Source organism: Idiotropiscis lumnitzeri, chromosome 1, assembly GCF_059441095.1.
Source record: "Idiotropiscis lumnitzeri isolate Australia: NSW breed Sydney's pygmy pipehorse chromosome 1, RoL_Ilum_1.0, whole genome shotgun sequence".
Classification (NCBI taxonomy): Eukaryota; Metazoa; Chordata; class Actinopteri; order Syngnathiformes; family Syngnathidae; genus Idiotropiscis; species Idiotropiscis lumnitzeri.
The window spans coordinates 28,681,343-28,706,386 of NC_142391.1; the positions used below are offsets into that span (position 1 = coordinate 28,681,343).

At 41.4% G+C, this 25,044-nt stretch overlaps 1 protein-coding gene across 7 annotated transcripts in view; it reads left to right on the top strand.

Annotated features, from left to right (window-relative positions):
- The first annotated feature begins 397 nt into the window (after positions 1–397).
- clip1a (CAP-GLY domain containing linker protein 1a) overlaps positions 398–25,044 on the top strand; it is a 33,435-nt gene continuing 8,788 nt past the window's right edge. For 4 of the 7 annotated variants that reach the window (XM_088293556.1, XM_088293586.1, XM_088293595.1 and 1 more), the window contains exons 1-17: positions 398–549; positions 5,014–5,196; positions 5,794–6,305; positions 7,993–8,117; positions 8,478–8,694; positions 9,106–9,303; positions 10,523–10,614; positions 10,694–10,754; positions 13,127–13,231; positions 16,487–17,224; positions 17,748–17,867; positions 18,644–18,701; positions 18,827–18,910; positions 18,989–19,145; positions 19,309–19,474; positions 20,283–20,498; positions 22,315–24,546. In XM_088293556.1, coding sequence (XP_088149682.1) covers positions 5,106–5,196; positions 5,794–6,305; positions 7,993–8,117; positions 8,478–8,694; positions 9,106–9,303; positions 10,523–10,614; positions 10,694–10,754; positions 13,127–13,231; positions 16,487–17,224; positions 17,748–17,867; positions 18,644–18,701; positions 18,827–18,910; positions 18,989–19,145; positions 19,309–19,474; positions 20,283–20,498; positions 22,315–24,546 — 5,172 coding nt within the window. In that variant the 5' untranslated portion in view covers positions 398–549; positions 5,014–5,105. Of the gene's footprint in view, positions 647–4,914; positions 5,197–5,793; positions 6,306–7,992; positions 8,118–8,477; positions 8,695–9,105; positions 9,304–10,522; positions 10,615–10,693; positions 10,755–13,126; positions 13,232–16,486; positions 17,225–17,747; positions 17,868–18,643; positions 18,702–18,826; positions 18,911–18,988; positions 19,146–19,308; positions 19,475–20,282; positions 20,499–22,314; positions 24,547–25,044 lie in introns of all 7 variants that reach the window. The other 3 variants (XM_088293565.1, XM_088293575.1, XM_088293612.1) reach the window with 3 other exon arrangements.

Here is a 25,044-nt window from a genome sequence, read left to right on the forward strand (position 1 = left end):
ATTTCAGTAGAATTTTCTTCAAGGGAGGATTTTTTTTTATAACTAATACCAGCTATTAAACATGTCTAGTTTTACTTTGTACCCATAATTATATATCAATTTCTCAAATTGTGAGACAACGCGTTTGACTCGTACACCTTGATTTGTCAGATCGATTCTGAGGAAGAGCATTTGCAAATTTTCCATTTTTTTAAATAAGTAATTAATAATTCATAATATTAGAATAAATCTGAAACATAAGTTAACCCCCTTCAAACTATCCTTTAATGTACAAAGATTTATTTTTTTAATTGCTCAAAATTATTTTAGCCGATTGGGTAACCATGCGCATGCGCGATCCATGTGGTTACCAGTCTGCAGCGTTGCCCAAATCTGCGCACACCTACGGCAGCTCCACTTGGACAAACACTATTTTGTTGAAAATCTTACGCTTCCGCCGGTTCATTAGTTGCTGCCTGACTGACAAGTCGAAGCGGCAGCAGTAGTACCCGAAAAACTCTTCTCCTTCCACGACCAGACGTGGGCTATTTCCACGGCACTCGTAAACAGGTGTGTGTTCGCGTACTGTCAAGCAATTTTTCAGCCTTTTCTAGGAGAGAAAAAAACAACGCCCCTAAAAGAGTGGACGTTCGTTGAAGTTGCCTAGGTAAGTCGACGACTTTACTTTGAGGCGTCAGGTCGGCTAATGGCTAATGTAGCTCGGTCTTCAAATGCCGGCTGTCACTCGGGCCTCGCCCATTGGTCCAAATGGATAACTAACCATGGAGTATTGTTAAAGGCGCTAAGAGTCACATGGTGTCAACCTAGGAGGAGGTTATTCTTTGGTACGGTGGAAAGTTAGCCCTCCCACGGCCCCGGAGCTGCCACCCCGTAAGTGACATTGCGGACAGTTTTGGACGCCTTCGAGTGACACCTCCCCCGGCGTCTTTCTTCTGCTGTGGACGGTGGTAGGACGGCTGGAGTATTTCAATTATTTTTATCATTTTACTCAAACCATTTCGGACTAACGTTAGCCGTTAGCTCGACCAGATGTGCCACCTCAAAGACAGGCGGCGTCCGTTAGCTTCCCGGTTCGAGGTGTCAACGTCACCGCACCACGTAACTTTACCCCCAACACACACACATTTTTTTTAATCATTTATTATCTTGTTTTCGTGAAAATACAATTCACAATTATTTTAGACGGTCTTTGGAATTCGCACATTTCAGAATTGGAACGGAGTAGAGTTGCAAAAAGTTGAGAACTGGACTCCATGGCTATTATTGGGAATGTAGAAACATGTTTTTAATGTAATTCAGACCCATACAAGTGTCTTTCATTGCAAGTACACAAGTGTTGCTATCCCAGTACTGCCCATTTTAACTCAAAAAAATGTTCCGAGACTGTAACACTGATACCGTAAGGTAAACATGCTTCTGTTGCAAACCGGCTGCAGTCCCGCACTTCAAGAAAAGAGAAATAAGTGAAGGTGTGTTAAAGATCGGTTGCCTTGTCACAATTTTCTTTACAACTGGAGGGATTCTCAATCTCAACAAGTTGTCTTGTATTTCTTCTTATAAACTTTATTTTGGTGTCCTGATATCCTACTTTTGAATCCACCAGACTATGTTCTCCTTTATCTCTTATCAACTGTATGTACTGTGCTCCTTTTACATAATCCCCCCGTGGTGTTCTGAAACAACACATAACTGAAATAGTTTGTTTTCCAGGCTACATTTGAATGCAGTTTGATGTTTAAAAAGTTGTTATATGTTGTAGATTATACATGAGGTAAACTAAGTGGTTGAGTGACCAAACGTGGAAGGACTTTATATGTGCGCACAAATAGATGTTACGGCCCTCAAATGTCAATCTTGTAGTATATCGATGCTCCATGGTTTGGCTTCCCAACACCCAGAAGCTGCCCCCTAGCCCGCTTCGCCTCAGCTTAGCACGTGGCTAAAAGATTAACATGATTGTGGTGGGAATGTCTCCAGAATAAGTGGATGATTTCACTTGAGTGGTGACACATAATGCGACATGGCTTGTGCGGGTCACATCCAAGATTCTGTATGGGATTCACCAAGAAGTCGATGGGCGAGTTGATTATATTGTGCGGGATTAAGTGGTGTGCGTTTTAGTTCTTCCCGGCGGCCCCATGACCCGAGGCTGTTCATCGCTCGGCATAGTGGGTGTAAACTGGAACACTCTTGTTAAACTGGGTCGATGATGATGGCCGCCTTTCATTCCTCTGACTGACAAGTATCTTGAGAGAGAGACAGGGTGTGTGTCTCTATGCGTGTAGTTATGTGCGCGTGTGTGTCTGTGGGGGTGAGATCTATTAAAAGGACTGCGTTATGGTTTTCTGATTTGATATAAAGTTATGAAAAGAAAATCTATTAAATTAATCATTTTTTAAACCCAGCACGCTTTTGGTACTGGGCTGGCCTGCAAAAGTTAAAATCTTCTAATAATTGACAACCATTGAAATGCATTGGGAAGCCCCAAAAATATATTCTAAAAACGCTTGATGACTTTTGAATATTTTCCATGGAAAACTGTTGGGGGGAATTTAAAGATAAATACTTTAAAAATGTAAATAAATAAAATAAAATATAAATAAATAAAATATAAGACTGCAAATATGTAAATCGGCGCGTACCGAACTTGAAATATGCGGAGGTCCACTTGAATGAACAGGGAACAGAGCGATTCTGGACCTGGTCAGTTTTATCATGATTGTTGGCTATGTTGTTGTTCATGTTATCTTTGTTAGTCCTGGTTATCGTCATATGATACATTGGTAGTAAAAGCAATACGTTGGTACTGACCGCTTTTTTACCTTTGCCATCTAAGTGAATATGTGCCATCTGTAACCTTGTATCGCTGCCTATGTGCATGGAGCCATGACCAGAGTGTAAATTTCAACACCAGACATCCACACGCCATTGTTGTAGTATTCAATTGCCGCTCTCCCAGGTGCCGTCGCCCTGATATTGCCCCGACTAATTCTCTTAATGTGCAAAGTCACAACAACCATATGAACGTTCATGTTTTGGGAAAGTTTTGTCTTAGAGGCGAACAAAGAAAATCTTACAAATGCTGACCACGAAACAGTCAGAAAGGCAAATGGCAATTTACTGCCATAGTCCAATGCAGTGTTCACTCACTACATTAGTGTTCTGTGAGAGATCATCAGGTGTGCTGCAGGCAAAATTTTAATTTAACTCCTCTTTTTGTTCATCTATCTATGCCAGTTGCGTATAGTGACAGTCAAAACAATTAGTGCTTTTCCACGTGGATTCATGAAAAATAATAGCATTGTGATCAACTGAACAGCCCCAGATTCCACACTGAGTGAATAAACTGAGATGAGATCATTTTTTGGGCGATCATTTTTCTGGAGATGGCTGGTGATATTTTTCTCACCAGATTCTCAGTAAAGGTTGGACAACACGATACAATGCAGATGGGAATGAGGTTTCACGTAGGTTGACGACTCATGAAAATGATTAATCCACAATGTCAGATCTTGGTGTTTCACTTTATAACATGAAATTTGGTGGTCATTTCTGTCTTGAGAAAACTTGATCACGAAGGCGCTTGAAAAGACAGGAAGTCTACGATTTTTGACTTGAGCCAGGCATTTTAGCCCAGAAATTGGCTTGGTAACACCCCATGCATTTATGTTGTGAATTCAGCCGCTGAAACTTTTTTCAAGCTACAAAAAAAAAAAAACGTCTCACGAAGCAGTGCTCGATAACTCACGGGAAGTTTGCCATTTTGGTTTGAAAATAACATTTACTTTGTGCACAATTTGCTTTTCTCTAACAAGCTGAATTCCCTTCAGAATTTTTAAACAATTATTTCCAAGGACATCCACTTCTATGTCATCTGTGACCCATTCGGTTTGGAGACAATGGAGCGTCATAGAAAGGCATTCAAGTGGGTGTCATTGAAAATGTTCAAGTTGAATCATGAATGTAACGCCTGTTGTGAGTTTTGCCGTTCAGGTCCTTGTTAGAGAACAGCAAGTTGCACAAAAATTACTCAAAAAAATTGTTTCATCTCATTTGAGCAGGTTGTCAATCTCAATGGAGCACATTGACCAAAATGGTGCCATTCAAAATCAAACATTGCTCCATAAGGCTTTCAGTGGACCACTAATCTGACAAATAGGATTATCTAACGCTGCTGGTGGTAGCGGATCTCCCCCTAGGATCTCCCCCTCCTTCCGCCGTAATCCAGTTGCCGTCTTCCCATTTTATTTGGCAGAACAAAAAGTGCGAATAGCTGCGTTTGCCTGGCGATCAAGGTCGCGGATGCCACCAGGAGTGCTTTGCAGCAGCATTAGCTGTGCCGGCGTATCATCTGCCCTTTTGGCGGGTATTTTTAGGCGTGTGACCTGGCCTCTGCTGTGCTCACAGGAACAGAATGCCTCCCAAAACAAAATCGCCGTCAATGACTCAAGGACCTATTTACGCTTGCAAATGTTTTCATATTTGATGCACACATTGACCTGAAGCTTGATGTGCTCTTGGCAAATTGTAATTCCCTGAGATAATGTCTAACTATTGCGTGGCGATGCACATTCAAGTTTTTATCGGTCATATTCAGATAAAAACATACAATTCCATAAGAAAATTATTGCATGTCTAAGCGAAATGCATATTGCCTAGGCTATGATCATGATAACCAAGATTTTTTTCAATATATTGTGTAGCCCTAGTAATGCATACCATTAGGACATGAACAGTGACAAGCCAGCATTTTCCTTGATTTAAACACACACTCAATTTAGTTGAAGTCTTGCAGTCATTTGACCCACAGTAGCCTCAATGTACACAAATAAGAATACCGGTATGTTGGGCCCCCTCATGAAAATTATTATTATTATATTTCCTTAATAGAGTCTCTTTGTTTTTTTTCTTCAGGGTTTTCTGCCGGACTACCTCTTTTTTTTTCTTTTACTCGTTTTTCCTGTTTTATTTTCTGATTTTGGGATTTTTTTTTCTTTTATGTTACTATCCAAGAGCCTTCACCTGGTGGTTTACATGGTCTACCTTGAAACGGCACCCGTTTATGGACTTTGGCCTTGCACGTCCACTACATCATACGAGGAAACATGAGCTCGACCAAGGCCAGCGGGATCAAAGCGCCCAGTAAGGTTGCCCGGGCACTGGCCACCGGCGCTCCCAAGACCAACCCGGGCACAGGTGGGAAGTATTAGATATGCTAACACCACACTCATTAATGGAGACTTGTTTTCATTTCATTAGCAAGGCACTTAATTAGCGGAAAAATGAGCGTTTGAAATTTTGGAGCAATATTTGAAAGCAAGCAAGTGAGTGTATTTAGAAGGTTGGGAACCATGTCAGGAAGGAGAGTCACAGTGGCCTTATTGTTTTTTTTAAATTATTTTTTTTTAAAAGTCAACGTCTCTTTTCGTGGGTAGTTCTGGCCCCCATTAACTCATTCACTACCAGCCAAGTTAAAAAAAAAAAAAAAAAAAAAGGGATCTTGGCCGTCTTCGCCGTCAATGGCAGCGAATGAGTTAACCGTGAAAATGTGTATATTTTTTTTTTTTATCTTTTCTGTTTGTAATTAAAAAAAAAAAAAATTCACTCACCTAATAGAATACAAGAAAAGTAGGACACGTCTAGTAGGCTCATTCATGACCATGTTTCCAGTCGCATTTGTGGAAGTGGAGTTTTTTTAACACTTGAATTGAAGCCACTCCTCTGATTGCTTAATTAGCTGTTTTCTCTATTTTTCTCAAGCTGATGCGTCTCTATTGTGCTGCCTTTCAACAGGAAGTAAAGCCGCTGTGGCCGACAAGTCAGCCGCTGATGTGGACGACAACCACGATGCTGGCGATGGCTTCCAGTTGGGCGAGCGCGTCTGGGTGAACGGGACCAAACCGGGCTACGTCCAGTTTTTGGGAGAGACCCAGTTTGCCCTTGGACAATGGGCTGGCATCGTTCTGGACGAGCCAATTGGGAAGAACGACGGCTCGGTGGCGGGAGTGCGTTATTTCCAGTGCGAGGCCATGCGAGGGATCTTCACCCGCCCATCCAAGTTGTCGCGCACCGAAGGCGAGGGGGACGGCACCCAGACGGCGCCGCCTTCCCGCGCCACCTCACCCGCCCGGTCAGTGGCTAGCGTGGCCTCCCACACACCCAAAAAGCCCTCCACTTCGGCGTGGACACCAGCCGCGCAGCCTTCCAACCTGGGTCGCACCAACAGCGAATCCGTCTCCAACCTATCAGAGAGCGGCTCAATCAAGAAAGGAGAACGGGAGCTCAAGATAGGCGACCGGGTGTTAGTAAGTTTGGCCCCTTCTGTTTTCTATTAAGCATGTCATTATAGTCACTGTAACATGGTTCATTGAGATACAAGTTTACTTTGTTCTGTGACCACACTTGTAACTCTAAATACTCGCAAATCCTAAGTCATCCTTCCCCATCCATATGAATGGAAATGCCATGCCTATTACGTGTGGATTTTTAAAAAAAATTTCTATTGGCATCAGGGCTCAGTGCCTAATTCTGTATCAGCATGTTGCGTTTTAAAGGGGATTTATGATGTGGAAAATGGCTTTGTACGTGCTTGAGTAGCAATGGTTGGAAACATAGTCTGCTCCGTGCGTGTGTTTATGTGAATTTTTTTTCTTTATATACATATATATATATATATATATACGGCCACGCTCCGTTCAGCAATCACCGATCATGCGGGACAGCCGAGCCGCCGCAGCAGTCTAATATTAACGGTCACCCCGACTTGAACCTACTTGCAACAAGTACCAAGAATCTGTCTTTAGGGCCGTGTAGAAGGTACCGATGTTTGCATCTTGACTTGCAAAAATTGAATCGAGGCAACTGACCTTTTGTTTCGTATCGGGAAGAAAACATTGCATTCAAAAAAATAAATACGTGTTGCATTCGTTATTAAATATATACAAATAAGCATGATTTGATTGATCATTCAAAAAAATATATATTTTGCATTAATTTAGCCACTTTGCCCCTAAGATTGCTTTCTTAAAATTAATTAATTCATCACTTTTTATTCATTTAAACCTCAAAGCCACAGAGTGTTTTAAATAGCCAAAGGTCTAATAGTGTTAACCCCCTTTTGACAGTTTGACCGCAATCTGCTCGCCACTGGCACGCCTCTCTGCCCCATTGCTGGAATTATGTCATTTAGGATCTGAGTGCGGAAAAGCAGATTACAGTGAACCCTCGCTATCGGCGTTAGAGGCTTCAAATCCCTGAATCCTTAGCAAAAAATCTGAAATAATTGATGTCCTCTAAAAAAAAAATGTTCGATTGCCTATATGAACCTTTTTTAATTTTTTGTTTTATTTACTACCATATGTTGCAGTATCAAAGCAGTGTTCCCCGTATTGCAACTTTTTGACTGAGCTTTCAAGACCCACGGAATATTTGGTTCTATCTTAATATAAGCACATGCGTAACTACCAAAAGAATGAATTGATCTTTTTCTATTTCTTTTTAGAAATCAGCAGCCAAACATAGTATGGTTTCAACAGAAACACAGATTTCTGACTCAGAAGTTGGAAGGAGCTTTTTGTTCAATCAAACATGTTGAACAGGACAGTGACTGACGCTAATATTTTTGTGACACCTCAAACTTTAACATAAAAACATAAAGAAAGGGCTTTTGATTACTTTAATTTGATATACATCCAGCCCACCACCACAAACGAGCAGCTCTGCACAGGTGGAGTTGCATATTGTTCATCGCATATAGTACTTCTATCGCACTGTAATGTACTTTCAAGTGGGTTAGCCATCATCTGGTGGCCAACGCTAGCTACTTATTTCTCCACTAACACCATGCATCAATGCAGCAAAGCATTTTGGCGGCATAAAAGCAGGAACAAAAAATAATAGGTGAATAGGTGTGTTTATACCAATTGTTTGTTTTCCTTTGCTGTTAAGGGGCTTGAATGTGGACTAAGGTTTTTGGGCCCTCCCCTTTCTCAGGTCGGTGGAACCAAGGCAGGAGTGGTGCGCTTTATTGGAGACACGGATTTTGCAAAAGGCGAGTGGTGTGGTGTGGAGCTGGATGAGCCCTTAGGGAAGAATGATGGTGCGGTGGCAGGCACAAGGTAGGAACAAATGCTTCAAAGGGTACAATTGAACTCTTGTATAAAGTGTTTCCTTGGCGTAAGAGTACTACATTTAAAAATAATAATAAATAACTATTTTTTCCCCGTCAAACACTGTTATGAGCCCAAATCGCAGTTAAGCAGAAGCTGCTGCTCAAATGACATGAGGAAATAAAAATAAAGCAATTTATTTTTATAGAGGCACAGTCGCCAACTCACTATCGGTCGTTTATTGAAGGGGACAAACTGTCAAACAAATAGATACACAATACAAAATGAAATTGATTTTATTGACAAGTTACGAGTTGGATCGCAAAACGACATTATTTCAAAGGTTTCCCTCACTGGCCGCTTCCACAGGTACTTCCAGTGCCAGCCCAGGTACGGCTTATTTGCGCCAGTGCACAAGGTCACGCGCATTGGCTTCCCCTCCACCACGCCGGCCAAGGTCAAGGCAGCAGCTCGCAAGACCACCGCCACACCGGGCGGCCTGAAGCGCAGTCCCAGTGCCTCCTCCATCAGCACCATGAGTTCAGTGGCGTCCTCTGTCAGTGCCAAGCCCAGCCGCACTGGTCTGGTGAGATACACTCTACTTTGAGCAATACACTCATATCAACCACTAATACACACACCTGTATAACGCTACTTTTTAAACACAACATTGGTACATTGGTGTGCAAACAAAGGATCATCGTAAAACTGTCTTTCATGAGTCGTAAAGCAACACTTATGTTGTGATATTTGTAATGCACTTGTCATAATTATTTGAAGCGATCAACATTGACTTGGCTTGACCTTAGTCACATGAGCGTGGACTACCAAAAATTAGTCATGCAATCCCTCAATTAGTGGTATTCAGAGCAAGGACTGTGGACTATAGACAGTATACTCCCTTATTGAATGCAGCCCACTGATGAGTTACATTATCAAGAGTCACATAATAGATGTTGTTTTATGGTCATTTGTTTTTGATTTCTCGCACCCACAGCTAACAGAGACGTCGTCACGTTACAACCGCAAGATCTCTGGTACCACGGCCCTGCAGGAGGCTCTGAAGGAGAAGCAGCAGCACATCGAGCAGCTCATGGTGGAGAGGGACATGGAGAAGGCCGAGGTGGCCAAAGCCACCAGCCATGCGGGTGAGATGGAGCAGGAAATCACGCTGCTCAGGGACGACCAGGAGCAGGTAATGGTGGCGAAACAGTTACCGTATTTTTACGGTCATAAGACACGCTGCATCAGAGGGCGCAACACCAGTTGAGGGTGCTATTTCCAGATTTAATGCATATACTAGGCGCGCCACACTACAAGGCACTAGCTCAGTGCTTGCGTTAGCTCAGCTACTTATGCTAGCTGATGTCAGCTCAACAGGACTCAATCCCCTAAGAGATCGTTGCCAGAGGTATCACCCCGTGTCAATGACAGATGTCATGAAACTATTAGGAATCACTGTCAATAACAATGACTCTAACCAATAAAAGGTGTCTTGGCAATAGTCTACTAGACAACGTCAGGGGAGGGACTTCACTGGTCACCACACTCCTTAGAGTCACGGTTTCAAATCAAAACCAAAAAAAAACTTAGCATACAAGCAAACAATGAAACTAAGAAATAAGATTAACACAAAACATGTATCTCTCATGCCATCAATATACCCAAAAGAAATAAAAATAACAAAAAAATTATAGCAATGGCTTCTTGGGAGCCACTCAGACTCAGCCAATCACATGGCTGTTTAGAGAGATGTGCTGTTGTGCTTTGGGCTTTTTGCAGTCTGTTGTCTAAACCTGGGACGTTTCTTGCTTGCAATCACATAAATGATAAGACAGACTACCACATTGTGGACAGCTGCCCTTTTGTCCAGCTTTCTCCTACACCATCACCCAAACACCATAGTCACATAATGTATTAGTCACAGTCAATTAGAAGCATAGATGACTCAGACTTTGACCAGCAGGGTGTGCTAACATGCACTCCGAACAGCCCAATGAGTAAAAGGGTTGATGGTCGCGAGTGATGCTTAGTCCATATAATGGGCGCGTCGCTTTACAAGGCGCTTTGATTGTTTTGGGGAAGATTAGGGACTTTAAAGAGCGCCCTATGACCCGGAAAATACGGTAATTAGTCCAGTTTAGTGGGAATGATGGGATAACATTTTAAGAAAATGTCTTTACTTTTTTTAAATTAGACATGGATGCAATCCTTTTATTCCCTCGTGTTCCTACTGGCTCATTCTATTTAATATACCATGTATGAGATGTTTGAAAATTCAAATATGCCCGGCACATGACAGGACTGTTATTAAAGAGTCCACTATACTTGATTCAGTAAAGTCAAAGTCAGTCCTGCTTAAAGGTATTGTTCATGCTCTCTTTATTGAAACTTTGTACTGTGTCGTTTGGAAGATGGAGGCCAAGATGGATCAATTACGTGCCTTGGTGGAGGCGGCCGACAAAGACAAAGTGGAGCTGCTCAACCAACTGGAGGAGGAGCGGAGGTAAGGCAGCACTTGGAATTTAGTGAACTGTTAACAATGTTACAAGCTTAGTCTGGGTTCTTTTCTTTTAATTAAATAGAAAGGTTGAGGATCTTCAGTTCCGGGTTGAGGAAGCGTGCATCACCAAAGGGGACCTTGAGGTAGGGGTGTGTGTGTGTGGGGGTGTGTGTGTGTGTGTGTGTGTATATATATATATAGATATATACATATATATATATATATATATATATATATATATATATATATATATATATATATATATATATATATATATATATATATATATATATATATATATATATATATATATATATATATATATATATATATATATATATATTCAGACTGACTCAACGAACTAGTTTTTTTTTTTTTTTTTTTTTTTAGCAGGTATGATTGCATATAATTTTTCCTCAACAGGAACGATGTATATCACACTAATGTCCATGTTAATTTAAGACTATTCAGGGCAGACCAATTTTATTTGTGTTAAAATAAACCCGCGTTTATTGCCAACATATAATGCAAAATACCTTTGTTAGGTTAGCAGAAATTAGCATAGATGTGATGGTAATTTTAAACTCTCAAACTCCTACTTTGTCAGCAACGCATACAAACGGAGCATACAACAATACTCAGAGGCTTATATGTTTTCTCTGCTTTGCGGAACTGACTATTACTGGAAATTAGTTGTTGGCCTTTTCCGACAATTCTCACTGTTAATTACGCTGCCGGTAGAGCTCAGTGCTGCCTGATATGTTGTGGAACATTGTGGTTCTACACTGAAGGTACACGATTAGAAATTCTGAAATTCCGACGCTTTTGTACTGTAGAAATTCATAAAGCAGACACACTACTATTTGTATACTAACAATTAAAAAGAAACAACTTTTCCACAATATATCTGTTATAAAAGTCCCATTTGTCGTAAGCTGCCGCTAAGTCAGGGATCGTGGAAGAGCAGCGCTATGTTTGCATGCTCTGTATTTATCTTCAATTATGTTTGGAAAAACTAGCCACTCGCTACATTTTGTTGATGTGAGTCATGCTTTAGAGTGCAGTATTCCAGCTGTTGTTAAGGCTGTATTTGACCTCAGGATTTGTCATTTACTTTCACAGCGGGACCCACTTGGTTTAATCAGAAGAAACTCAAACTAGAGCATTAAAACAAGGGCGTCAGGGTTAGGATATGCCTTTTACCCTTTTCCCCTTCCCCCGCTAGTACTCACAGTTTATGACTCACCCTCAGAATGTGCATGCAGCTTCACAAAATTCAACCAAAACTCCCAAACAAAAGTTTGTTGAGCGCAATTTGGCGACTAATGCTGTAACTTTTTGATACCTCCAGTTCAGTGATGTGATGTTATCGCCTCTTCTTCCCTCTTGTCCTCGTCGTTTTGTATTATTTTAATGTTCTCACATATTGGTCCAGTGCTCGGCATGAAACCACTGGAGATGCTCCCCTCGTCATCCCACTGCCCCCACTCACATAAACCTTAACCCAACTACCAAATCAGATGTCGGGCTATTTTTATTTCCAAAATATAATGTCTCCTCTAATAGTAACACTTGGTGCTTAGACTACTTCTAAGAGTCCCTGTGGTATTTTAGAGGTAAGGAGTTCACTAAAGAAGGCTTTTTTTTTTTAATGCAATTTTTCCCCAAATAACCCATGTACACATCCTAGTTTCTACCACATATCCATCCATATTGTAATCATTTTATTTATGGTAAGAATAATCGTTTAAATTTGCTTTTATTATTTAATAAATAGGCTGTGTCTCGAGGACTTCCTGTATATATAAAAGACCCCGTAAAGTGAATTTCTGAATTGCTCAGAATGTGCAAAAAGAGAGCAATGTCCTGAATTGTGGACTTATAGCAACACAAATTTTCACCATTTCAGTTTTCAAGTTTTGTTTTATTTTTTTGTCTGGTAACGCATTTCGGCCCTCGGCATGAGTCCCCCTTCTCCTAATATGTAAGAACTTGAGCTCCTTCATTCACATCAGTGGTTATCTGGTTAGAATTTCATGGCTCAAATATGTGATTATTTACATTCAGCGGACATGCGAACAGCATTTGAGAGCAGAGAAAGGAAAGAAGAATCTTTGACATCATGTTTATTTGCACCCCATACCCACCAGGTGTCTGTCAGTTTGCATGCTATTTGCCTTTTAAATTACCTTCACCCCAACCAACCAACCTGCACATGTGCATCAAATGCTCTTCTGCTTCTTGAATATTCACTATCTTTGTATTCATGGTGCAACCTGAGCGTTGTGCACTAACTTGTGGTGTGTCCTCTCATATCCTCCAGTTATCATCCATCCATCCATTCTGCCCCCCCCCCCTGCCCTGTCCCCTTCCTCTCGTCTGTGTTGGGCTGGCATGTGATGGTGGCACTGGTGTTTTCTCCTCTCTCTCTCTCGCTCTCTCTCTCTCAATTTCTCTCTCTCTTTCGCTTTCTCTCTCTCTCTCTCTCTTTCTCTCTTCCCTTGTGTACTAACAGACGCAGACCAGGCTGGAGCATGTCCACATTAAGAAGCTTGAACAGAGACTGCACTTTGAAAAGACCAAAGCTGAGAAGCTCCAAAGAGAGTTAGAAGACACTAGGGTAATGGATGCCGCCCCGCGTTGGAAGAAAGAAAAAAAAAACAGGCCTTGAGCGAAATGGAATCGATAGTGTTGCACAGTTTTGTGTGCCTGGAGGTTCAATAACTGGAGGGCCACCCCAAAACACAAAAATTTTGTTTTTTAAGTTTTTATCGCTCAACAGTATCGCTGTGTATAAAAAAAAAAAAGCACGATAATGCTATTTGCTCTTCCCATAACCTGCAAAAATGTTGACATACAATAGCAAAACAGACTGCATTTTCTTGACTGTAAACTCACTCAGTGGTGCATTCCCAACAGCAAGTGATGGTGTCCTTCCACTGCAAGGAAAGCAATGTGAAGTCGAGGTGCTTCTCACTTCTCAAAACAGTAAATATTCTCTGATTTCTGGAGCCTTCCACGAATGCAGACTCATTAACTGTGTTGAATCAAAACAAAACACTTTTACTTTGGAAACAAATAATCACCATTTTTGCCTATTTTCTGACATGTTGCTGAGAAAAGCAGTAATTGAATCAAAAATCTGAATAATCGATTAATTAACAAAATAACTGACCGATTAATGGATTCCTAAGATAATCGTTAGCCCAAATGTGAATTAACGATGGTTGGATGTTGTGAATGCCGCCATCTAGCTGTGGGGGTCTGAAGTGCACTTGTAGCTCAAATTTGACTTGTATCTGGAGACAAAAAAAATGGCAAATTACCAGCACATATAAAAAAATTTGTCAAGACATTTATATCTAAATTCACCACCGAAGTGAATCGCGAGTACTCTGAAAAGAAATGCGTACTTCTACTAAGATCACTATTTATAGAGCCAGCCTTTAATTCTTTGTCCCTGATGGACGAGGGAGGCCTCTCTTTGGTGGAAGGGTTTATTTATGTCTTATTGACGGAGGGCCACTATTTGAGGTACTGCAGTTAGTGTCTTATATAAAACGTTTGGCAAACAATCACATTTTTTACAAGCCTTTCTGCCCCCGATCTTCACTGAGGATTATTATTCTTTCATGAGCACATTCACAGTCCTGCTGTATTTGAGTGACAGCTTCCATGATAATCCTATCAGTGCCGACTCAGACAGATGCTTGTCTCCCTCGAGCCCCTCCCCGCCAGGCAAAGAGTTGTCATCTTTCCAGGTCCTTCCTGACATCCATGTGTCCTACTCATTTCTATGGTAGTCTCTCCCACCCTTTCCGTAGCTACGTATTTACATATTTGGATGTTTCATGAGTACCGGTATATCAGGGTATCAATTAAATATTACATTAATTCACAGAATCAAGACTAGGGCTGCACAATATTAGAAAAACATGCTATGATGATGTTGACAATATTAATATCCAATCTAATGTCCAACCATTGGGTGTTGATGCACGTTTTGTTTGCGTCTGACTGGTCAAATTCAGATAAAAGCGTATGAAGACAATTATTGCATGTCTTAGCGATATATCCATATTACATTGGCCATCATCACAATATTGATATTTCCTATGTATTATGCAGCCCTAATCAAGATAAAAAATACTCTGCAATTCTCGTTTCTTGGGATGAATATACCTGGCAATAGAGATTAATAACATTGTGTGTTTTATGCGGTTTCCCTATGTATTTTATGTTTCTCCCTGGAACATAAACTTAACAATGTATCATATCTAGAAATAAAATTACGGTAAACCCGCAAAGAATGGCGCTTTACGCTATTTTGCCAGTCCATCATCCATCCGCGGCCTGGGCACCCTTCTGTGATCGTTCCTACGGCCTTATTCATAAAAATAATGGTCCTCCAATTCATGAACATTATTTAAAGATCATTAGCTAGCTAATTTCCACTGGTGGACATCACGATAATTTTTAAGAGTGTGTTATAACGTAATGATTTGCCATATAATGCAATCATTGTTGAGAAATCTCGCAATAGTACTGCGTTCTAGACATATCCCAGACAAGGACATAATTTGCATGCAGATCTAAAGTATGTACTAAATGATAACAGTTAGCAAACTATAATTGCTATCTTGCTCTTTCCTACGCCCCATACATAACGAGTCATACTTGGAGTCTGAAGTAGTGTATTGGTGGGTTACACACGCAAGACAGCATGGTTGTGTTTCTATCAGTCAGCAAAATGGGTGTCTTGTGATGTAATCCATGTCTTGAACCACTAGAGGGCAGAGTATGCCTGTGAGTCTGATATTACTGCAGGGAACAGACATGAAAAAGAAAAAAAGACGTCTGTGGGTATTTGACTTGTTTAGGAATGATTACAGGGACGGATGAAAACCCACTTCCGTCCTTGCTTAGTCTGTCCTTTTTACGAAATTGGCTTCCTCTGTCTTGCATCCCCAAAATGGACATTTCATCCCTAGCACATAATGCCTATCTCTGTAAACCAGTATTTATTGTGGATATATATTCCAGACCTGCTTGTGATGAGTAAAACTCTGCATTGTACAGAGACCATAAAACACTTTTCAATATTTTTACTCCTCCTGCATTTTTTAAACACATTTCAATTTATTTAAACACTTATAGCATCTGTTCTGTTTCTTGTGGTTAAGAAATGGGAGAATTTATTCACATCACTTTGTAGAAACAAGACTCACTTGCACAGTTCTCCAAATAAGTGGCAAGATGTTATGTTATCTGTAAAACTGAAACCAAAGAGAATTAAACATAAAATATACAGTAATTAAATGTTATAATAGTTTATCTTTTTTTTTTCAAATATACTTTGTATTGAAAAGTCCATTACACATTCAATTGTAAAAAATAATTCCTTATTGGTTTTCAATTTTATACAAAAAAGAAAAACAAACTACTCAAGTGCATTTGAACAAAAATGTTTCTATATTTGAAAAAAGTACTGTTATCATTGGGATTTTTTTTTTTTTGAAGACATTCAAATTATTCTCCCAACCGGTGATTGCTTGAAACTTTTGCAGTGTTCCATTTGCACAGACTATTTATACATTTCTGAGAAAAACAATAAAACGTGTATGGCCGATGAACTACTAGGTCAAGAGAAACTGAATATGTTGGCGATTATTGTTATATCCCATCAATAAAAATGCAGCCCAATACTAAAAGCCAATATTCAAACCCTGGGCTGCACGATTGGATACTTGCTCCATTCATGCTTTCAGGGTTCACTCCCATTGTTTGAATCAGCATTTGCATGTCTTTTCACACGCACAGCTCACAAATTCAGATTGTTAGATACAAGGCGAACTTAAGATGTCTGCTTTTCAAGGTTGCCACCGTGTCAGAAAGATCCCGCATAATGGAATTGGAGCGGGACCTCTCACTTCGCACCCGGGAGGTCGCTGACCTGCAGCTCCGTCTCGGCTCACAGCAGGCCTCCGATGACCCTGACTCTGGCGGCGTTTCTCTCCTCCTGGAGGAGATCACCTCCCTACGGGATCGTCTGACCTCGCTGGAAGCCGAGCGGCGGGAGGAGCTGGCCGGGCTACAAGAGAAACTGGAATCTCAGGAGAAGGCGCACGGTGAGGCGGCCGCCCAGCTCCAGGCCACCGGCGTCAAGTTGTCTGGTGACAACGAGCAGCTACAAATGCGCCTGAGCCAGGTCGAGAAGGACAACGCTGAGGTCCTGGAGAGGCTGAAACTGGAACACGGCCAGGCTCTAGAAGAGGCTGCCGCCGCCCACGACAAGCAGATTCATGACCTGAAGGAGCGGCTGGCCTCCCTCGACGAAGACAAGGAGCGCCTGGACGACGCTGTGCGTGCCGGCGTGGACAAAGCTGAGAACCAGCACCTGGTGGAGATGGAGGATGTCCTTGGGAAACTCCACACAGCCGAGCTCAAGGTGAAGGAGTTGGAGGAGACGGGAGCTGAGTTAGAGCGGCAGGCCCAGAGTGAGAGAGAAACCAAAGAGATGGTAGCCCAAATGGTCCGCCATTTGTGTTGCAGCCAAAGCAACCAGAAAGCAAAACTAGATGTTCAGAATCAAGGACAATCTCAGGGAACTGAGGTGAGTGTTACATAACTATGTTTACAAGTATGAATGCTTTCTCGCTGTCCATAAGTAGATTTTTAAAGAGTCTTTATAGTAAATTCTGAGATTTATTTTGAAATTCATTGTACATAATTGCAAAAATAGAACTATGTGTACTAAATTGTGGCGATCGCTCAAATGTTTTTCATCATTTAAGAGTTCCTGTTGTGTTCTTTGTTTTTTTTTTCCCTTTAACTTTGACTCCATCTGACTCCACTACTTTTACCAGTGCCCTTTTGAACTCATTCAATGCCAGGCAAAGTAAAATGAATGTACTTTTTGTCTTCTCTAGCCGTCAATGACAGTGAAGGAGTTAACAAAAGTCCATGTGTACTGCGCGAAATTGAAACTAGTAACTTTTTTTATTTTATTTTTTTTCTAAGTTGCAGCAACAGATTTGCTTGATGATTTGGTTTACTTCAAATGTATTTTCTTTATTGTAATGTTTGTCTTTTTTTTTTTTTTTTATTTATTTATTTTGTTTTCTTTTGCTTAAAAGTTAGTTGGTGAACTGCGATCACTATTGGAGGGCAAAGAGAATGAAATCCTATCACTACGGCAACGTTTGGCCGGTGTGGACCAGGAAAAAGAAGCTGCGGCGCAAAAGCTTGGAGGCCTGGTGAGTTTTAGTAGTATTCATTTATCTTCCTCAATTACTTAATTAATTAACTACCGTAATTTGCGTACATTCTACAGTTCACGTTACAAACAACTTTTACTAACAATTCATCACACGACCCAAAATTCTTGTAAAAAAATGGTTTCTATTTCCGTACTATTTTCTAGGCATGAACAAGCGGAAGGATCTATGTTTTGTTGCTTCTCGCGCTGCATAACCATCATTGGCTTGGCATATCATAAAATGCACCAAGTATACTATAGCGTCTTTAACAACATGCAGAATATGATGGTCCCTTCACCTCCCTTTTTTGCAAAGCGACGAATAACATAGTCGATGGCAAAACGAAACAAAACTATTCTCTGCTTCCTAAACACGCCAGTCAGTTTCTGTTTTTCTGGTTTCCCCCGCATGCCGACAGGCTGCGCTGATGCGTTCAAAGACACTCGGAAACTTCAGCACTCTGCACAACAATTTTTAGATTGAATCTCCGAACGCACCGTTTACTTGCATTCAAGGTTGTCCTTAAATACTGTAGATAGTGCTTCTGAACAAGATATCCTATAGTGCCTGAAAATTAACCGAGTAGACAATTATTCAAGACACCAGGGAGCTGTTATGAATAGTGTAGGGAAAAAGGCTAATGTCTCCTTATCGTCCTCAGATAAACCAATTTAATTCTTGAACACATTGCATGACATTCAGTATCTTAAAAATACTGTCCACAATGTTTATTTAAATACATTTGGTCGCTAACACTATTTTCTTGTCCGCAGAAGCAACAGTTGGCTACAAGCACAGAGGAGCAGACCAAATCTGCTAAAACTATGCAAGGTAAATAATCATTTAGTTGGTCTGTTCTCCTTGGCCTGTTACCTAGCACCTCTTCTTTTGCTGGTTTTTACAAAGTCCTCACACACACAAAAAAAATCCAAAATATGCCATACTTGATTTGTCAGAAACCCTTGAGAGGCTCAGCAAAAAGGAGGAGCAGTGCACAACTCTTACCACAGAATCGGAGTCTCTCAAGAGTCAGCTTAATGGTAAGAAGAATGAATGTAGTGAACTTTTTGTGACTAAACAATATTTTTGTATGGAGTCACGTGCTGGTCTCAACTCAGGGGTGGAGAGGAAGCTGTCAGGTGCGGACGAGAAGGTAAGGCAGCTTTGTGAGGACAAGAGAAAACTGGAGAAAGACATTTCGGACATGATGACGGCATCCGGTGACAGTTCGGTGCAGCTGATCAAAATGAACGAAGACCTGCGGCAGAAAGAAAGGTGTTAGACGCTACAGACCTCGAAAGCTCTTCAAGATATACAACACATTTTTGTCGTAATACAATTAATCCGGGCCAGCTTGCATTTAGATCAGTCCAACATTTGGACCTTGAGTGAAGTTCTTTCTCGAGTGTAACCGCTCTGTTTGTGTTCCATCATTCAGGAGGCTTGAGGAGTTGCAGAGTCAGTTGGCGGAGGAAAAGAACAAGGTGGCCCTCTCCAATGAGCAACGGGAACAGGATCTGTCCCGCAAAGACCAGGAACTGTGTGAGATGCGTGACAGCCTCGATGCTCAAATAAAAAGTCAACAGGAGAAGATTGCATCATTGGTTAGTATTAGATGTATTACGGGAAAGTTATTTTATTTTATTTTTTTTAATTCCTTGTATACTCTGAAATGTGACTTATTGTGACATAAGAGTGCGGCTAATTTACTTGATACTGCCTCCACATAGTTTCTCCACCCGTGACTTGCGCCATTGTCAAGGCACTATTTGAGCGTAAAAGCTAAGCAGATCTGCACTGTTGGAATTACATAATTAGCTTCTGTTATTTTCTGCCAGTTTTATGCCAGTAGAGGGAGAGGTGTGAGCAATGTGAGCATTCTCAGTCCTTGGGACAATTTGACAAAAGTGTGTCACAGATTTATTAGATTCTTGCTTAGATTGTGGAAAAAATGCATAGTACATTATCTCATAAATGTTTACACCCCAAAATATTGTCTATTAGTCATTTTTATGGAGTGCAACAATATTTATGAATCAGTTCTTTTCTGTGTGATGCCGTATTGAACTTCCAATTACGAGTATGAGCGATAGTTTCACAGTCACACTTGAGACTTATGAACACTAAAGAGTCATGTGACAAAATGACACAAAAATGGCAAATGTATCCCAATTTGGAGATTTTTCACTTAAGGGTTTGCACACGTTTGTTGCCAGTGGCTTAAACATTGATGGCTGTGTGCTAATTTGAGAGACAGACAATTTACACTATTAATCAAGCTATACTACGTTTCATTGTAGCCAGTTTTAATTTCTTGCAGTGTTCTTTTTCCATGTTAATGTTGAGTAAAATATTTACCAAAAATTATCTGAGAGCGTCCAAATTCACTTCCTGTCTTTGCTCGTTTTCAAGGAGAAGAGTGTGCAGCTGGGTGTGAGTGAGGCTGTGGGGCTGAAGGAGTCTCGGGATAAAGCGCTCTCCCAGGCCTCAGAGCTTCACAGCAAGGAGGTCCAAGGACTGCGGGACAAACTCGACAATCTGAAGCAGGAGCTCTCCTCCTCCATGGACAGGAGCCAGGAGCTGGAAAAGCTGCTACCTGAGCTGCAGACATGCAAGGAAAAGCTTAAGGTAAGCACAGGGTCTGGGTTTTGGATCCAGATATGCCCTCAGGTATAACTTATGCTGTAACCTTATTATCTTGTCTTTACACAGTGCATCCAGAAAGCATTCAGAGCGTTTTTCTCGCATTAGAGATATATTACAGCCTTATTCAAAAATTGAATTAATTACAATTGCATTCACACACCCAATGATGTCCTGAAGTGATTAAAATGTTAAAATAAAGAAATCATATGTATGTGAATGTAGTGGTACCTTGACTTAAGAGTCCCCCCCAACATGCAATCATTTTTTCCTTACAAGGCATCATGCAGTTGAAGGTTATTTTATGTTTATTTATATCTTTATTGCATTGCAGCAACGACCAAAATGACTGCAGCCGCTGACATCACTCATTCGGCCACACCCCTCACACACATCCAACATACGAATACTGCAGTACCTCCAGTAATTACACTGTAGGAAATCAGTTTCTTTCATACATTACAGTGGTATATGGAGGAATGAAAAACCCATAAAATAATTTAATTTCAGGTTTGGTCACAGAATGAATTATACAAAGTCAAGGTCAGTTGATTGGACATAATTTGGAAATGGACACACCTCGCTATTTTAGGTCAAAATGATATAGAAAAACAAATCATTAATTGTGTGAGTTGTTAGAGAAAATGTATTTCAATTTTGGAATAATGCTTTCACAAAAAAAAAATAAATAAAAGTGGCGCTTTGACTACTTTCCAGTTCGACGTCTGTGTGAAAAGCGCCTCCCCTCCCCTTGGACATTAACACTCATGACACCCCTCATCATATCATTTCATCAGATATAGATGCCAGCATGAACTAAATACAATGAAGCAAAAAGTTGTTTTTTGGGGGGGGGAATAGTGCAAAGTGAATGAATTCATTCCACATCAAAATGTCATTAAACTTTTATTAGCCTGACTGATGATGTTTTGATTGGGTGACTATCATTCACATTTGAACGAAAATACCTAAGATGAAGAAAACCCTACCTTTGAAGACAGACACACAATTGAGACTGCACACTAAGCTTTTTGTAGAGTGAATTAAAACAAAAAGTGATCATATTGTAATCATCAGCCTGAGCCTTTGTGTGACATTTTTTGCTTATCACTCGACTTCAACTCTTTTCTTTAAGGTTCCACTTTACCCTTCGAAGTATGTTTGAATATAAATATGACAACAAGACTAGATGTCATGTTTTGTCAAATAACATGAAATTCGGCGCAACTGATCTTGTTTGATGCTAGGCATCTGTAAATTAGTCTTGTTAAACAATGTATTGCATAAGAAATGTTTGATTTTTAATAGTGTAACGGTACACAATTAAAAATAAATAACTTAAAATCCCGGTTGCAGGATCCTGGCTTTAAGTAGACCTATTTGATTCTCCACTGAATATAAAATGCTTTATGAACGAAATATGTATATGCTTGAATGAAATGTAACAGCTCAAATCTTTCGCAATTTTTTTTTGTTGTTGTTTTTTAAGGAAGTTCAACATAGTTATTGTTTTTTTTTAGGAAACAAGTGATGTTGTTTCCGATAAATGAAAAAGTTTAACGTGATCTCAGTAAGCCAGAGGCTGAACATCACTGTTTCTACCAAAAAATCCTCGTACTGCTACATACCTTTTGAATGTGGTTTCGGTGTTGAGCTCTGGTGTCCATCTTTGACATTTTTTTTCTGCAGCTTAACCTTTGTTTGCATTCATACATATTGGCTTGTTAATTTTGGAATCATCTCGCATCTCCCTCCTTTTTTTTTTTCTTACCCTCCCCCTCTATCAACTTGATTTTCCCAGCATCTTTCTGCTGAGCTTGACTCCTCCAAGCATGACGTTAAATGCTTGTCCACAAAAGTGGAAGAGCAGACTGTCGATCTGCAGCGCAAGTGTCAGGATAGGGAGGATGCTTATGCTGAGAAATGCAAATTGGCGACACAGCTCTCAGAGGTGCAGAGCAAGCTTTCTGCTCTCCAGGATCATTCTGTACAGAATGTGGACCTCCAAGTGACCATAGAGAAGCTCTCAAAGGAGATGGATGAGTTACTTGACAGTAACAAGCGCTCCGAAGAAGAAAGAACGTCACTGAACAACCAGTTGGAGAAGCTCAAAAATCGTCTCCAGGAGGCACAGGCTGAAAACACCAACTTCAAAAGCACCAATATCAAACAGCAGTCTGATCTCGAGGATCTCAGGAAACGAAACGAGGAAAAGGATGCCATGCTGCTTAAACACCAGCAGGATGTTCAGCAAGCTGAAAGTAATAATAAGCAGCTGCTGGAAAACTATGAAAACGTCTGCAAAGAGCGCAGTAGGCTGGAGGTGGACCTCAACGAGAGCAGGACTAAACTTGCGTGCGAGAACAACAAGCTCATCTCAGAGTTGGATGCGGCCAAAAACGCCAAAAAGTCTCTAGATGCCAAGAACACAGAATTGCAGGCCAAGGTCCAGTCTGTCAACTTAGAGAGGGAAGATCTGACATTGAATAACACCCAGCTACAGGCTCTCACGGAAACGCTAAGTAAAGAGAAAACCACCATGTCCTCTGAAATCACAACTGTCACGTCGGCCAAAAAGAACCTTGAGGCGGCGAAGGAAGAACTCCAGAAAAAGCTCAGCCTCACTAAGAAAGAGCTGGATAACGCCGTCCGTGAATGTGCAGACATGAAAGCGTCTCGCCTCAGCCTTGTCCAGATGCTGGAGGAGTCCAAGACCAGCAGTCAGGTGACAGATTCCGAAAGACTTCACCTCCTGCAGGAGAAGGAGGATTTGCTCGCCTCCCATAGGAAAGTCTTAAAGGAGAAGGAGGAGCTCGTCAAAGACATTGAAGAGCTGAAGGAGAAGATCGAAGTCTCTGCTCAGCAACTTACTTTGTCCGGTGAAAGGTTGAATGAGGTCTCTGCAACTTTGGAGCAAGAAAGGCAGACCTTTCGCACACAGAATTCTGAAAACTCAGAGGCTCTGCATGCGCTACGGAAAGAGAAACTGACGCTCGAAGCAGCAGTTGAGCAACATAAAACAGATTACGAGAGTCTAGCTGGGGACAAGGGCGAAATAGAAGCAAAGCACTTGAAGGCCACAGCTGAGGTTAATGCCCTGTCGCTAGAGCGGGATAAGCTAGCGAGTGACATCCGAGCCACAAAGGACCAATTGGACAGTTTCTCCAGATCGCAAGTCGATATAAGTCAGGAGAAGTCTCGTTTAGAAGGCATGCTCGAGGAAGCCACATGCCAAACAAATTCTGCCGTAGCTGAGTTGGTGTCCTTAAAAAAAGAAAAGGCTGAGCTTGAGAGCGAATTGGGCAAATGTTCCTCCAAAATTGAACTGCTGGAAAATGCCAATGCTGACCTCGCCCGAGGACGCAGTGAGCTCGAAAGAGATGTTGAGAAATCCACAGAGGAACTTAAAGGGCAAGTTGACGAACTCACGAAACACATGGAGTCGTCGTCGACTAAAAAGAAGCAGCTCCTCGAGGAGATTCTGGAACTTAAAAAGCAGACAACGTCATTGTCCGAGGCCAAGCGTCATCTGGAGAAGCGGCTCCAGGTGGAGTCCAATGAACGGACTCACGTCGCTGAGCAAACGGAGGAGCTGCAGAACACCTTGTCCCGACTTCGGCAGGACCACGACAACATGGCCTCTCAACTTAAGAGCGCGGAGGAGAAAAACAAGTCTTTGACGGCCGAAACTGATCTGGCAAAAGCAAATCAGAAGGAACAAGAGCTAGTGACCCTTGGCTTGTCTGAAGACAAGCGAGAGCTTTCATCCAAACTAGACCAAACTAACAAACGTGTGTCAACACTCGAAGCGGAGAAGGAGGAGTTCCTAGCCGGTCGCAGTCGCTCCGAGCAGGACGTTTCTCAATGGCTTGCGGAGAAGTCACAGCTGGCTGGCGAGCTTGCGAAGTTGCAGGAGGAAGTCAAGAGCCTCCGAGCGGGTGAGGCCGGCCTGGAGAAGCAGCACCAGGAGGCTGTCACCGAGAGAGACCAGCTCCAGTCCCAACTTAAACATATCATTGCTAAACAGCTTGAGGTATTCCCCCGTATAGTTTTCCTCTGCTCGCTCCTCTAGTTCACAAAGGCACCCGAAATATTGCTGGGCCAATGTCACCTGTCAATGCCACTGCATGCCTGGTGGTTTGTCTTCCTCTTCAGCCTTTTATCCAATTTTGTTAACATTCATCCTCCACATACTCACCATACATAGCACCCAGTCTTTACGACCCTTATTTCCTTCCTGTGGGCTTATAACGTGACCAACAAGTCTTCTTTCTAGAGGTACTTTGGCAAAATTGACAGTTTAAGAACTCCACTTCTATGTTGCTAGCTACCAAATACCGATGTCCACAAAGTCTCTTTACAATTGACAACGTTTTTATCACAAAAGGCATTGAGCTACTCTGCACTACTCACGAACAGTTTTAGGCTTTGGGATAAAAGTGTACGACCTAAGAAACTTTCAAGGATTGGTTCGTTCAGCTCCTTGATGGAGAGCGAAAAGTACTGAAACATTGAACAGTTGCTACATGCG